This window comes from Bipolaris victoriae (genome assembly GCF_000527765.1).
Source record: "Bipolaris victoriae FI3 unplaced genomic scaffold scaffold_71, whole genome shotgun sequence".
Classification (NCBI taxonomy): Eukaryota; Fungi; Ascomycota; class Dothideomycetes; order Pleosporales; family Pleosporaceae; genus Bipolaris; species Bipolaris victoriae.
The window spans coordinates 29,134-44,334 of record NW_014575321.1 but is presented as its reverse complement, the minus strand read 5'-3'; the positions used below and the strand labels follow the sequence as shown (position 1 = coordinate 44,334).

The 15,201-nt window shown below is 49.9% G+C and overlaps 2 protein-coding genes across 2 annotated transcripts; one reads left to right on the top strand and one right to left on the bottom strand.

Annotated features, from left to right (window-relative positions):
- Window positions 1-1,505: 1,505 nt before the first annotated feature.
- On the top strand, window positions 1,506-2,898 carry COCVIDRAFT_17918 (hypothetical protein; the record flags this gene model as incomplete). Its single annotated transcript, XM_014698803.1, has 6 exons — window positions 1,506-1,532; window positions 1,600-1,812; window positions 1,875-2,169; window positions 2,220-2,378; window positions 2,440-2,832; window positions 2,885-2,898. The coding sequence occupies 6 exons, from the start codon at window positions 1,506-1,508 to the stop codon at window positions 2,896-2,898; spliced, it is 1,101 nt and encodes a 366-aa protein (XP_014554289.1).
- A 227-nt stretch (window positions 2,899-3,125) lies between these two features.
- On the bottom strand, window positions 3,126-15,198 carry COCVIDRAFT_105270 (hypothetical protein; the record flags this gene model as incomplete). The annotated part of the gene is made up of 7 exons (XM_014698824.1): window positions 3,126-5,161; window positions 5,216-7,685; window positions 7,734-8,330; window positions 8,382-8,736; window positions 8,798-11,578; window positions 11,632-13,269; window positions 13,322-15,198. The coding sequence occupies 7 exons, from the start codon at window positions 15,196-15,198 to the stop codon at window positions 3,126-3,128; spliced, it is 11,754 nt and encodes a 3,917-aa protein (XP_014554310.1).
- Between the last annotated feature and the right edge of the window lie 3 nt (window positions 15,199-15,201).

Genomic DNA, 15,201 nt, shown 5'->3' with positions numbered 1-15,201 from the left:
TCATCCCGACCCAGGGCAGTCAAGTACAATTGTTAGATTTGGCACAAGTAGCCCGGTATTTTACCTGCCTTGAGATTGGAGCCTAGTTTGACTCCGGGCATTGCATTGATCCTCGTCGTCTTGATTCCATCACTTGACATCCTTTGCACACACAGGTATGATCTCAGAAGACAAAAGGTTGCTTATCTTTTTAGAAGGAATACTCGTGAAAGTGTTTCCTCGCGAACAAATTTAGATAAAACCCCCGGATTATCCTATTGGTCCCGAAAATCTGTACTTAAGAACTTCTTCTCGGACGTTCGTAGATGTTTATCGAGTCAACCCCATAAACAGCGATATCTAAGCTCCACAAGCTCAGTCCTCACACAGAAAGAGCGATGGAAGTTAGACGTCGATGTGGTCAGGGCTATGATTGAATTTGCAAAGGAAACTGGACGGCTGCAACGCATCGAACAAGGCATGGCAAGGACAGAACAAGAAGAGAAGGACGAGCGAATAGAACGGAGGTAGCTGGCATTGCGAAGAGATATGAGGATTATTCTTCATCACAGAACACAGCATATAGCCCCAAATACTGAATTCAAATGCTTGTTGGGTTCGCGACAGCACCCTGGAGCAGCTTGGGGCCTTGTTGCACTTAGCTGTCCACAGGCCAAGGGCTTGGATACTTGGCGTGGCGTGCGTCTGATTAGAAACCTTGGTATTGTCTTTTCTTGATCTAGAGGCTATCATTACCAGGTACACGTCAGATGTCATGCATTGCATGACTCTACTAGCATTGGGCATGCACCCGAGCGGGCACCTTGTGGCTTTGGTAGCGAGGTAGTCTTGCCCCATGCTATAGGAGGCGAATTCAAGATCGCCATGCAGCTAGGGGCAATCATGCCGAAATCTGAGCCTGAATCCCATGTCCTGAACCTCGAGTCAGGAACCTTGAATGCTAAACCCTGACTTCCAGGCCTCGACCTTGCTATCCGCCTTGGCATGCCCGTCTGTCTCAGGGGCTGGGAACCGCTGGAGTGCCTTAACTCGTGAAAGTAGGGCCTCTTGCAAATGACAGCAGCCAGGCTACTAGCAAGCGTCGCAATCCACTATAATTGGGCGCGCTTGCGTGCTTGGGGTAGGATAGCTCCTAGTTAGTATGGCGTAGCCCACAAACTCTATTGCCTGCCCTCCAATCAGCTTTCAAGCCCAGCCAGAAGCACGGTCGTTGCCTACACCTACCGTCGGAGAAGCGAAACACTAGGTTATTAGTAGGTCTGCATGGAATGCCACCACTGCGGCCTGGGGAAGCGGGTACCGAGACCGGAAAGCGATGCTCCCTAAATGGCTCACTCTTCAGCACCACCAACGTATATATGTGCTATACGGCTACCAATCATGCGTCCTGCACTTGATCCTACGGAGTCTACAAATATCCACTTGTTACCACTCCTCCAGGTGGAAGTGGCCCGTTGATGAACACCTGATCGAAACAAGAAACCCCAAACTGGCTCCTGTCAGTCATGTCGATCGACCCGACCAGTGTTATGGTACGTTTAATCCAACTATGTCGCATATATCGAGCACATACCTGTTTCTGTGTCTAATGCTGTGAAGGTCATTGAGTGGTGTTTGTATGTGACGAGTATCATGCTTGCCGGTTGTCGGTTTGGGGTGCACATTCAAAATAAGACGACGTCAATGTTCGTAGCCGACATGTGGCTTGGCCTCGCCGTCGTGAACTGCACTGCGTTGATTGCTTGCGACACTGCGACATACAGAGCAAATGAAATGAGTAACTTCATCTCACCTTCGGAACATGTTCGCAGAGTGCGTGTTCTCCTGCTTGTAGTTCATTCCTAAAACACACAAAGTGCTAAAGCTACGAGCAGCTCCGACACGCCACAATGTACTTATTTGACGGCGGACTATTCATCCCTAAATTCAGCATGCTGGCATTCTATATACGCATCATTCCGGCGACGTCACCTAAGATGCGCAAAGGGCTATGGGCAGTGGTATGTTTTGTGATAGTTGCAGCTATCACAGCCTATGTCGCCATTACGTTTTGGTGTGGCACTGACATAGCTATCAACTGGTCAGACAAGCCGGATGCTTGCTCTGCTTTCAGCGCAAAGCCACTGGGCCAGCTTACTTGGTCCCTCAACATCATCTCCGAGATTTTCAGTGAGAATACACCCAGACACTTTGCTATCAACACTGATGTTCGATGACAGTATTCTTCTTGCCACTTCCAGTCATCAAGAGCCTGAACTTCAGATATCGGCGCGAGAAGGCGGGTTTGCTATGCATGTTCATGCTTGGTAGCTTGACTATCACGTCTAGTCTTGTACGCTTTGCCGTGCAGGATCTTGTAGTGAATAACCTGCCCATGTGTAAGTAATGCAAGGTTTCATATTATAGAACTCTGAAAGCTAATTTCCTGGGTCGATGAAGACGTTCTTGCCATGGCCGAATATACCATCTCTATCATGATCATCTCGTGCCTCTCGCTCCGTCCCCTTCTCCGCAAGATCCACCGCATCGCCACCGACAGTGGCCAAGGCAGTTCCCGCACGCCACCCTTCTCCCGCTCAACCAAAGGTTTCCATCGTAGTAACGCGGAACAACACTGTGACGTCAATAGTGCCCAAATCTCCTCAAACTGGCGAAAGGGCCGGCCCAAAGGCCCGGTGTATATGGAGGGTGCGATAGCGGAAAACGGGTATGGTAGCGAAGTGGAACTAACGGAATTAGAGACAGAGCGAATATACAAAGCTGGAGAAGTCATTGCAACGAGCGAGAGAGATAATCTTAGCATAAGCGATAATGAGAGGAATAGCGTTAAAGGTAAGAAGCAGCCTAGTCTAGATCCTTCAACGCTATAGTACGAATAATACAGAACTCTACCATTAATCATCTTATTCTTCAAATTCAAACTTGATAGCTTGAGTTGGGTATATATTTAGTATAAAGCTTACTAGGATTTTTTTTTCTAGAAAAGTATAGTTGGTTATAATCTAACTGGATAAATATAGAATATTCATTATTCTATAGATATGAGAAAAAATATAGCCTATACGAAGAATCATATATTACTTCTAGTTCTAGCTTTCTAAGAAATATCCATGTAAAATATCCGCCTAGAAGATAGTGCTTTCTAGCCTAGGGAAGGTCGGCATCACATCTGAATCTGGGATTTGACCAAGATAACCCGCCACAAGCTCCGACATTCCAAACGACATTGCCTTCTGGATCCACGTTTCCATCTCCACTTCACGGAACTCGTATCCCGTTTGGCGCTCGAGATATCTCCTAGCTTCCGCAACTGGAAGCACTACTTCGCCAGTAGGGTGCACAAACTCCACCGGTCCAGGTTGCCTTTGCCCCAAGACGCCTTGGACAAGCTCCTGGGCTACCCGCTCTACAGACACGAAGTCGAACCAACCTGCCCAGCCCTGCATGCGCGGAATCGTACGCATTTTCCGTGAAAGATTCATCACATTGTGGACAATGTCGAGGGCCGGCGCCCCTGGACCAGTGATGCTAGAAGGGCGGTAGATGCGGGCGGGTAGACCGGTCTTCTCAGCTGCAATCTCGAGTAAGACCTCGCTTGCCCACTTGGATGACACGTAGCCGTCAACTGAATCCGGGCGTGTTTCCTTCAGGGTCGTGGCCCTCAGTTCGGGGACACTGCCACTTCCTTGCGTCTCAAGGATGGCGCCCACGCCGGCTGTCGAGACGAAGTGCAGCACGGCCGACGAACGAGAGTCGAGGCACAAGCGCACCAGCTCCCTCGTAGATCCAACATTGGTGTCGCGTAGGGCTTCGTATGGCTTGAGGAAGGACACGTCGGCGCCATTGTGTACGACAGCGGCTGCATCTACAAAGAGAAGGCGCGCCTCATCCTCACCGAGGCCAAGACGTGGTTGGGCGAGGTCTCCGGAATACAATCGCACCTTTGAGAACTTGCGTTGAAGGGCCCTTGCATTCTCTCCGTGAATATCACGGACAGCGAGACAATGGATCTCTTGTACCCGCGGCGTCTCTTGGAGGGCTTTGACGATGACAGTACCGAGGAAGCCGGTAGCACCTGTCACGATGACGCTTAGCGAGCTTCCGAGGCCTGAGCGTTGGAAGGCAATTGGCGTCATTCGGGGTGTCTTCAGCAAGGAAGGGGGAAGAGCGGTCTCAAGGTTCCAGTCGATGCGAGCTTCGGTGCTGATGCTTGGTGTTGCCTTGGGGCTTCCAATCCTCTGCGCCAGGTCCCCTAGAGAGTGTATCTGAAACAGATCTGCAAGTTTGATGTCTATCCCGAACGTTCTTCTCAATTCAGCCTGGAGCCGAAGCAATAGCAGTGAGTTCCCGCCGACGGAGAAGAAGCTCGAATCTCTAGTGATTCGAAGTCCAGTGTGGCCGAGAATACCTGACCACACGTCTTTTACTCGAAGCTCTGTGGCAGTGAGTTCGGTTACACTCTTCAGTCCCTGATCCACGGTATTTGCAATCGGAAGGTCTGCCAAAGCCTTTCGGTCCAGCTTTCCACTCATTGTTAGTGGCAGAGCAGCAACGGGAACCAGCCGTGCAGGCCGCATATATGTCGGTAGAGAAAGACTGGCGAGGACGGAATCGAGGTACATTTCTGCCTGCTCTGGCACGCGATCGGTAGCAAAGACGACGTGTCCGACAAGAAATTGCTGTTCTCCTTCACCCCGCAAGCTAATCGAAGCTTGTGCAATGACACCAGCTGCTGTCGCTAGTATCGAGTTCGAGATCTCTGTAAGCTCAATGCGTATGCCCCGCAATTTGACCTGAGAATCGTCTTCTATGCGTCCCATATACGTCAACTGACCATCTAGATCCATGCGGGCTGTGTCTCCAGTCAAATACCATCTTGCCGTCGGTTTGCCAGCGCTTTTCAGGAATCGTGAGGAAGCTCCGGATACGAACTTTTCATCGGTTAGCGGCTTATTGTTGAGGTAGCCCGTTGCGACTGCCCGTCCGCTGACAGCAATTTGACCAGAGCAGCCTAGAGGAACTGGCTGCACTGCATCATTAACCAGACAGACGTTATATCCCGGGATGGCCCTGCCAATTGGCACTGTCGCGTTAGCGTTGACTGCCACTTCGCTGCAATCAACCTGGCCCATGTTTGATGCGACTGATAGCTCAGTAGGGCCTAGTCATCGTATTAGCAACCCCAATTCGTTTCATACAACAACAATATACTGACCGTATGCGTTCCAGACTTCTAGGCCCTTGACATTCAGGTCCCTGAAGGACGAGCGCAGCTCCGAGGGAAATGCTTCTCCACCACACATAGCGATCCGCCACGACTCACAACGACTAAGCGAGTCTTTTCCATACTGGAAGATGACGGAATACTCTGAAGGGGCCATGAGGGTCAGGCTGACCTTTTCGCGAAGCATGAGTGTGGCGATGTTGCTTGATTCCTGCCGGTTGCTGGTCACAATGAGAGTTCCACCATTTGCCAATGCGTAGAAAATCTGCGCCAGCGAAGCATCGTAACCCAGAGCACTTTGCTGCAAGACTATCTCTCTGCCAAGATTCATGGCCGTGGTTGCTGCCTTGATATGAGCCAAGAAGCTGGCATTTGAGAGCACAACGCCCTTTGGCTTTCCAGTCGAACCGCTGGTGAACATAATCAAAGCTGTTTCCGTTGCAACCGCATTGTCACTTAATTGGATGGATTCTCCCAGTTTTATGTCCGAGATTTTTATCGACTTGGTAGAAGGGTTAGCCGCGATTAGCGTGGGGATGCGTGACTCAGTGGCTTTGTTGTGGATAATAATACAGATCGATCCATCATAGATCATGTTGGCCAGTCTGCTGTCGGAATTGCGCTCATCAAGCGGGACATATATGGCCCCAATCTTAAGTATTGCAAGTAGTGACAGTATCACATCTGCGGAAGGGCCGCTTGCCACACCAACCCGAGACCCTCTAGTGACACCTTGATCAAGCAGAGCTTGGCCGACAGCGTCGACTGTTCGTGCCATTTTGGAATAGGTGTATGATATGTCGCCGTCTTTGATGGCTATTTGCTCGTGATATTGCGACACCATTTGATCGACGCGTGCAGTCAATGTACTCGGCCAATCAAGTGGTGATTCCATGCCAATACCCAGTTGCACCGCTTGCTTGACCAGCGCTTCGGGGTATACAGGGCAGTCCGACACATGTGTTTCTGGTGACTCCGAGAAAATCTCGAGAAGATTGATGAATGTCTTCAGGAACGTATGGGCAGAGGTTTTATCGTAGAGATAGTCCTGCATGGACAGCGTCAAACCGGCACGCCCGTCTTCTTCGTCAATAGTCAAGATGAAATCAAACGGGTGCCGTGCGTCCTCATAAGCCAAGTAGTCGAAGGCGATATCTGGGCCGAGAGTCTTCTGTTTGATCGCCCCCATACGGTAGTTGACGAGTATCTGGAATAGCGGCAGATGGGATGTGGACGTTTCCACGCCAATGTCGTCTAAGATGACATCCAGAGGTACGCCACTGTTCCCGAGGGCTGAGTAAACAGCTGTTCGTGTGCTCTGAAGGCAGGCACTGAATTCTTGATCGACAGTGCCATCGGACTTGAAACGCAACGGAAGTGAGTCAAGTAACAGGCCGATTGTTTCCATGAAGGCCTGGTCCGAGCGGTTGGCGTCTGTGATGCCAATGCAGACATCATCAATCTTCAGCAGCCTACGAGCCATGATCTGAAGAGCCGTAAGGTAGAAATGAAAAGTCGTACTCTTGTTATCAACCGAAACTGTCTTGATGCGGGCCGCAAGAGCCTGGTCCAACTCAATGAAGGTTTCTGTAGCTTCGTATCGGTTGAGCGACTTCCTGTTTGTGACTTTGGCGAACGGAAACAACGGAATAGGTCGTGGCAGGTCGACGAAGCTACTATTCCAGAACTGACGTTTGGTTTGAATGGCTGGGGAGTCTAGGTCTGCTCGCTGCTTGACTGCAAAGTCGAGGTAATCAATGGACTGGTATACACGCTTGGGCATATTGACATAGAAGCGTTCTACTTCTTGTAGAAACAACTGCCAGCTTACTCCGTCCATGATGATATGGTGATAACCGAATATGATCTCATGATAATTCGAACTGTATTCCAGAAGTGTTGCAATGAAGACATCTTCGCGTTCAAGATCATAGATATGCTTAGCAATCATGAGAGTCTCTCGCGCAGAGTCCACGTCTTCACGAGCATTGGAAACCTTCTTCAGTTGAAAAGGGGAAGATTTTGCTACCGCCTGCATTGGATGGCCCGTGTATGGATCGGTGTAGAAGCCAGTACGCAAAGCCTGATGCTTATGAATGACAGTTTTGAGTGCGACCTCGTAGCGGTCGATGTTGAGCGGGCCTCGCAAACGATACGATGTGGTGCAGTTGTAGGTTGTCTTGTCCTGCAGTAGCTGATATGGAAACCACATTCGGGATTGACTAGAAGACATTGGATAGACCTGCTCAAACGGCGTCGTCTCATCTTCGTTGTCCGATGTAAGATCCGTAGAATGTGACAGATTGGTGTTATCAAACAGGTCTGACGGATCCGAGTCTGAATCCCTAGCCAGCCCGGAGCTGCTCTCGGACGGTGTTTCGCTCGCTTCATCTTGTTCAGGTTCTCTTTCGGCGAGAAGGTCGGCACCAACTTCCTCACACACTTCACGAGGATTAGCGCCCTCGTCTCAACTCGACACTGTGGATACTGAAGACTTACAGTTCGCAACCGAAGCGCCGCCCAGCACTTTCAACACTGGCATATCCTTTCCTACCTCTTTCAAAAACCAGGTCCGGATTTCCACGGCGGCGAGCGAGTCAACCCCCAAGTCGATGATGGCAACGGTCGGGTCTAGGCTTCCCAGCGCCAAATGTAGCATAGTTTCCAAATGAGCAGAGAATGCCTTCTGCAAATGATCGACGATACTTGCCTTGTCCTGGCTTGCATTCAAAAGTCCCTTGATCGTTTCAGACGAGCCAGCTATATTCTTGCCTGCAGATTCCTTGTTGTTCAATGCTCTGTGATGCGAAAATCGTGCATCCCTGTGCCATGGAAGTGGGTTTTGTGCGTTAGGGCTCCAACGATTCAAGCCCGTGGATATTTGCACGAGGGATCCACATTCTGGCTTACTGGCGGCCACGGCTTCCGTGAACATATCATGGACATCGTGCTCGGAGATGGGCAGATATCCCTGCCTTCGGAGGTTCGCATATATCTCCGCCCCTTCAATACGGTTGACATATCCGATACCATAGAGAACCCCAATGTCAAGAACAGAAGCTGCTAGACCATGACTGCGGCGTTGCGCAGCTAGGCCGGACATGTACTAGAATGGATTAGGACTCAAGGTCTTATGATGCAAGCGAAAATCACTTACCAAGTTAGCAGCAGTATAATTTGATTGACCCGAGTTACCGCCCACGCAGGTCAGAGAGGAAAGCATGATCATGAAGTCGAGCGTTGGCTCATTGAAGACGCAGCTCAGATTTCGAGACCCATCCAGCTTCGGCCTGAGAGCCCTCTGTAAGCTTTCTAGAGTCATGGACCCAAATAGTTCATCCGATAGAACCATGGCACCCTGGACGACACCACTGATCGAAGGAAGAAAACTCTCTACATCCGCTTTGACCTTTTGGACTGCTTCAAGACTTGTAACATCCAAAGAAGCAAGGTGTATTGTGAGGCCCAATTTTCTCAATGGCTCTGCCCATGACTGAGCTTTCTCTGGGGTCCTATTTATCGACTTAGTTCAGGCTGTCACGCCAAGGGAAACTTGATGGAAGTGTGGCTCACCGGCTAGCAACAACAAAGTAACGTGCTCCATGTGCGGCCATGAGTCGGCATAAACTCTCTCCCAATTCGCCTGTCAAGCCAACTAGTAAGTAGGTCTTGGCCCCACTCAGGTAGAAATCCAGCTTGAGCGGTCGTACTTTCAGTGCAACCATAGGCTCTTTCCTCCAATTCACCATTGTAAGATATGGCTGCGGACCTTGGCCAACTAACGCACTAAGGGGTTTTATCATTAGGCTGTCAGTCTCAACCTGTCCTTTGATAGCACTCAACCCTAATTCACGGAAGGATGTGAAGGCTGTGGTTATAATAGTGTTAAGTATACTTCCCTTTTCTATGTGCTGTGGGGTAGCTGCGAATAGTTTGAATGTAGCAAAGCACGTTTTTTCCTGCAAGAGGTTCCCAAGGATGGATTTGGAGCTGCCAGAAATATCGATAACAACTCCAGAAGCAGAAGGCAGAGCCTCTGCTACTGCGCGGTTTGTGGAACGTGGATGTATGAATGTAAGCCGTGGATCATCCTGGGCTCGTTTAGAATAGCTCGTCACGTTAATCACAAGAACCCCATCGCTGGCCGGCTGTAGAAGCGAAATGGCTGATATGAGCAGATTGTCTGGCTCAATGATAATGACTGGTCTGTCACGATGAGAATTGACAATCCGCGAAGCAACAATTGCTCTGAGAAACAGAGCAAGAACCATATCGTCGGGCAACATTGTTGTCGGCTTAAGTTCCTGGGTCCACGATGGCGGTATCATTACATTCGACGAGCACATGTCAGAGAAGAACAACACTCGTCGACCAGAGGCGATAGTACCGATACCGAGGAACAGGTTCGAGTCCTTGCTGACATTGATTGCCCACACGCTGCTGTGCGAGACTGTGACGGCAACCTTGTGTTCTTCTTGATGGCTGATTGAACTCATCACTGTACCAGAGGAAGAGGAAGAGGAGGATGCTTCGTATACGAAAGGCCTGGTTTCCCCATTCAAGGTCAATTCCACGGTCGCATGCACCATGTTCTCTGAGTAGTTGACAGCTCTTCTCCTAGAATTGAGACGCCTGTTCATGTCTGGGATTGGCTTAATTCGGGGGAGCATGACTTTGCCTTGGATAATCGTAATTTCGTCTTCAGTCATCCACAGAGTCGACGAAACCTCATCCTCATGCTCTGTTGGGTATACAAATCGCAAGAACGTTTCTGCAACCAGCTCTCCCATTCCAATGAGGGTGTCGATGTCGAGAAACTGGAGCCGGAAATTTGGGGTCTCGCTTTTGGCCGTTCGTGCAAGGCCAACTGAGGCTGAATGATATGGGTTTGCGCCTCCGTAAAATCCATTTAGAAGCCACAGTAACGACCGTCCAGGGCTCATAAGTGTTTGGAGACCGGAGAGACTAGCTGAGCTAATGTTTTCCAAAATTGATTGGTCGAGATCAGCAAGCAGTACCACCTGGTTGATGCCAGAGAGCAGTTGCGGAGTGACCATATCCAGACTCTCTACGTAGGAAGTCTCGCACCCAAGCGATGAGAGTACAGACTCAATACAGCTCCGTATCTGGTTTGTCTCCGCTCTCCTTCCACCAATGATCAAGACTGGGCCTGAAATTCTGATCCTGTCCAAGTTGGAGAGTGGCGAACGTAGAATGTCGACAATGTGATTGCGTGCTTGCTCGATCAGTAAAGAGAAACCTGATCCCTTGGACTGGAAAAGTCCAACTGATGCTGTGCCCATCGATTCCGATCCATCCAGAATACTGGAAGAGGTAGAAGGGGTGAGAGTTCCCCTGCCCTTTTCGCCTCGCAAAAGTCCCGTGAGTCGATCCTGGAGGAGATGGCCCCCAGACTCGACCGAAACGATGAAGCCACCTGGACGCAACAGGTTCTGCAGAGCGTGTAGCCGAACATCATGTGTCGCAATTCTTTCACTGTGTCCACATATTACGACAATGTCAAATGGCGCGTTCATTTCGTCAAGCCCCCCTAGAATATTATCCTCGTCGAGTTGGATTGAAGAGTACGTGGCAGACTGCGATTGCTCCGGGGATGAGGGTACAGAAAGTCCCGGAACATACGCGCTGATGAATGACGAATGAGCCGGTGCGAGTCCTTCGCGTATAGCATCTGTGAATGAGAACATGTTGCTTAGGTTGATCTCAAGCACAGAAATATGAGGATGACGATGACTGATATCCCCTATGACTTGTGACAATCTCTCAGTCAGAAGAAATACTTCGTCACTCTCTCGTTTCATCTCATGAATGAGCCCAGGTAGTATCGCTGGCATGACTCTGCTGCATGATTTCAAAAGTTCCATATGATGTCGGTATGGTGAACCACGAAGAGCCAAATCGAGCGCATTCTCGATATTATTCGATGCCGTGAACGAGTTAGTGTTTGGTGTGACCAGTGACGATATGTGGTTGGAAAGCTCTTCGAGATCTACGTTAATCTTCGGCAGTATAGGACTCTCGAGTTCATCGAAACCTGTCCATGGATCTCGCTTGTACACCGTTTGCAGATAAAATTCTCGGTCCTCGTCGTCGGAGTTTGTGGCAAGCCCTTGAACAGCAAGGCCTTCTATTTGTATTTCCATTTCTCCAACTTCGTTGGAAATGTCCAGGTCTCCGGAGAAGCTCGCTGGACTGGTAGATGAGCCGGGATAAAAAGATGTCACCCGAGCCTCAACGTCCAATGTACTCCGGGCCTCTGGAATTACATCGCAGATTGCGGCATTGAAACGTATTCTTCGAATGCTTTGGGGGAGGAATGAAGTCCAGAGTGCACTGTGAGTGATGTATTTAGCATTCACACTCAACAAAGGAATCTAATGACGTACCCATCATTCGGTGCTGCAAAGGCTGCAAAGGCTACTTGAAAACATGAGTCAAGTAATGCTGGCCGGACTGGAAGAGTTGAAGTGTCGTCAGTATGAGGTTTTTCGAGCTTCCCTGCAGCAAAATAGTGGCTTCGCTCCAGGGAAGTGAGGGATTTGAACGCCATAGTGTAGCCAAGCCCAATCTCATTCATCTGGCTATAGAAGTCCTCGACATTGACATGTCTCAACACCGGCTGGCGGGGTGAAGGAGACGGGAGAGGGTTTTCTTTCATAGCGTATAATGAGACAAAGCCGCTGACTGCTCGTTTAATTCGACGATTACCTGAGACTGGCCCCCAATCTAAGGAAAAGCTCGCAGTTATTTGATCATCAGTGGATTTTTCTTGATCATAAGTCAAGGAGAATAGTGTCTCGATGCCTTGGGTATCATCTTCCATTGTGATACCGTTGCTAAGGAGGAGATGGTTGATTTCCACCATTGTTGCTGACATTGCTCTCTCATTCGCCATCACTCTACCTGCGTCCAAGGCCATAACACAGTAGGCTGCAACAGGAATGATGATTTGGCCTTGGAAACGATGATTCTTGATCCATGGAATTGTGGAAGGCCTCAGGACATTGCGCCAGCGATACTCTGATGGCGTGTCATCCAGCGTTCGGATACCGAGAAGTTCATGAGGAGCATTTGATCGGTGCAGGTACTGTTTCATCAATCGAGGCTGACGTAGAAGACTTTGCGAGTGATCCCAAGGATAGGCTGGTACGTCTCTGGCCAACGGATAACTGTTTGCAGGTAATCCCAAAGCAGCAGAGTAGCTCCGAAAGTCCACAGAAGCTGCTCCGATATGGCACCACAGCATCCCCAGTGCATCTGAAAAGGCCAGAACATCGTTGCTGTATCTGCTCAACACTCCAGAGTATGGCAATGTGTATCCGAGTGACTCCTGTATCACTTGATTTGCTGGGCCTCTTAAAGCTGCGTGCGGCCCGACTTCGAGCACAGCATCAAAGGGTCCATGTTCAACCAATATGCGAGCTAGTGCTTCAGCAAACAGCACCGGCTGAACCATATTGTCTCGCCAGTATCGACCTCTCAGTTCCTTGATAGTCGGCTTCCCTGATGGACCATACACACTGCTCATCCAAGGGCAAGATGCGACGGCCTCTTCTGTTTCGATGCCACAGGCTTCTAAAGAGTCGAGATAAGGAGTGGCACACCGGTCCATGTGATGAGAATGATATGCCGTATCCACTATGAGCTGTCGGCAGAACCGCTTTTCCTTGTCAAGCTGAGCTTTACCATTCTTGATCGATTCAAGGTCGCCACTCAATGTCACGCTGGCCGGCGCGTTGCTTGCTGCCACATAAAGGCGTGACTTGAGTGAATCTTGGCCACAGAAGTCGAGTGCATCGTCAACTCCCATTCCAACAGCCATCATGCCACCCTTGGAGCCATCAGCGCCACCGGCAAGCTTCGCATGAAAACCGCGATAATAGGCGATGAGCATCGCGTCTTTCGCTTTCAATACACCAGACGCGTACGCAGCGCCTATCTCCCCTGAGGAGTGACCTACAACGCCACTGAGACGGACTCCCGAGTGTGATAGAAGATCGCATAATGCTATCTGAATAGCGGTACTATAATGTCATCAGTTTATTGCAACTTTCTATCCAATCAGGGGAGCGTTACCATAACGGCTGCGACAACGAAGCTTCAGACAATCGTGAGGACTCTTCTGGTCGCAACAACTCGGTGATAAGGTCCCATGAAGGCGGATCTGGACAACTCTGCAGAATCTTGTTGCACAATCGCAAAGAGTTCGCGAATAGATCGGAGGTTTCAACCAGCGTCTTGCCCATAGCCGACCACTGGGCTCCTTGTCCAGTGAATATGGCCAACACACGACCAGCACCATCTCCCTTGGAGCGCACACCAATATCTTCGGTTTTCGATGCTTCCAACTTCTTTTTCAGGGCCTTTTCAAGTTCCACCTTCCCTGAAACTGGAAACGAGACCTTGCAAGGGAAAATAGACCGTCGAAACGCTTGGGTACCGACTAAAGCATTGACGTCCACATCTGGCGTTGCTTGCAAGTAAGCCAGATAATCTTTGACAACGCTACACAACGATTTGTCAGAATTGGCAGACAACAGAAGTGGTATATTGGGGAGAATTGCTGGCGCAGATGTTGAGTTTTGATTCTGTCGACCATGTATGCTGGACTCATATCTTTCGAGGATAGCATGCGCGTTGGTTCCGCCAAATCCAAAGGAATTAACACTGGCTCTAGCTGGATGTCCAGAGGCTGGAGTAGGCCATACGACTGGCTCCGTAGGAACCTTCAGCTTCTTCAAAAAGGGCTTGACAGTGGGGTTGGGATTGTGAAAATATAGGTTTGGAGGAATGACCTTCTGTTGTAACCCCATCATGGCTTTAAGAACACCTGCCACCCCGGCGGCGCCCTCTGTATGACCAATAGCTGTTTTTATTGATCCCACAATGAGTTCTCGGGCTCCTGAGTGTGGCGAGGGGGTTGAAGCGGCTGGAAAGAATGCCGTGTGAATTGCCTCAGCCTCACGGGGATCACCGGCTTGGGTGCCCGTACCGTGGGCTTCGAAATACTGGCACATCTGCTCCGGATGTGATGCATCCAGTCCTGCGCGAGCATATGTATCTCTGATGAGGTTCGCCTGAGCCACTGGGTTCGGCATTGTGATCCCGCGGGTCCGCCCATCAGAGTTGACTCCGGTCTCTCGTATAATGCATTCAATGTTGTCTCCATCTGCGAGAGCCTTTGAAAGGGTCTTTAGAAAGAACACGCCGGCACCTTCCCCGCGGGCATAGCCATTAGCGCTTTCATCCCACATCTTTGAATGGCCATCAGGTGACAGCATGTGCAAATTTGACTCAATGGTGAAGGCGTCAGGGCTAAGCATGACATTGACACCAGCTACACATGCCATGTTGCTCTCTCCCGATCGCAGACTAAGGACGGCTTGATGCATTGCCACAAGACTAGATGAGCACGCCGTATCAATCGTCATGGATGGGCCGGTCCAATTAAAGAAGTAGGATACGCGATTTGATAGAATGGCTCTCGATGTTCCGGTTACACAGTATTGACTGGTTGATATCTCATCCTTGGCCGTGAGCAGCTCGTAGTCGGCAGTCATCAAGCCGACAAACACACCAATCTTTGTTCCGGAGCACTTCTGAACGGTTAAACCCGCCGACTCCATGCCCTCGTAGACGACTTCCAGCAGTATCTTGCCAGCTGGGTCAATGGTCTCGGCCTCTCTTGGCGAATAGTTGAAGAAGGAAGTGTCGAAAGTGAACGCATCTTCTTCCAGCCAATACGCCTTTGGGGCATCGGTCGTACCGTGGTATTCGCCATTCGGGTTATAGAACCCATCGATGTTGAAGCGTTCTTTTGGTGCGTTTTTGGAGATATCGTGAGGATTCTGCAAGAATTTCCAGAGCTTAGAAGGCGAAGTTGCTGGGCCTGGATATCTGCAGCTACGGCCAATGATGGCGATCGGTTCAGACTTGTACGTATTGTTGGTCATTGT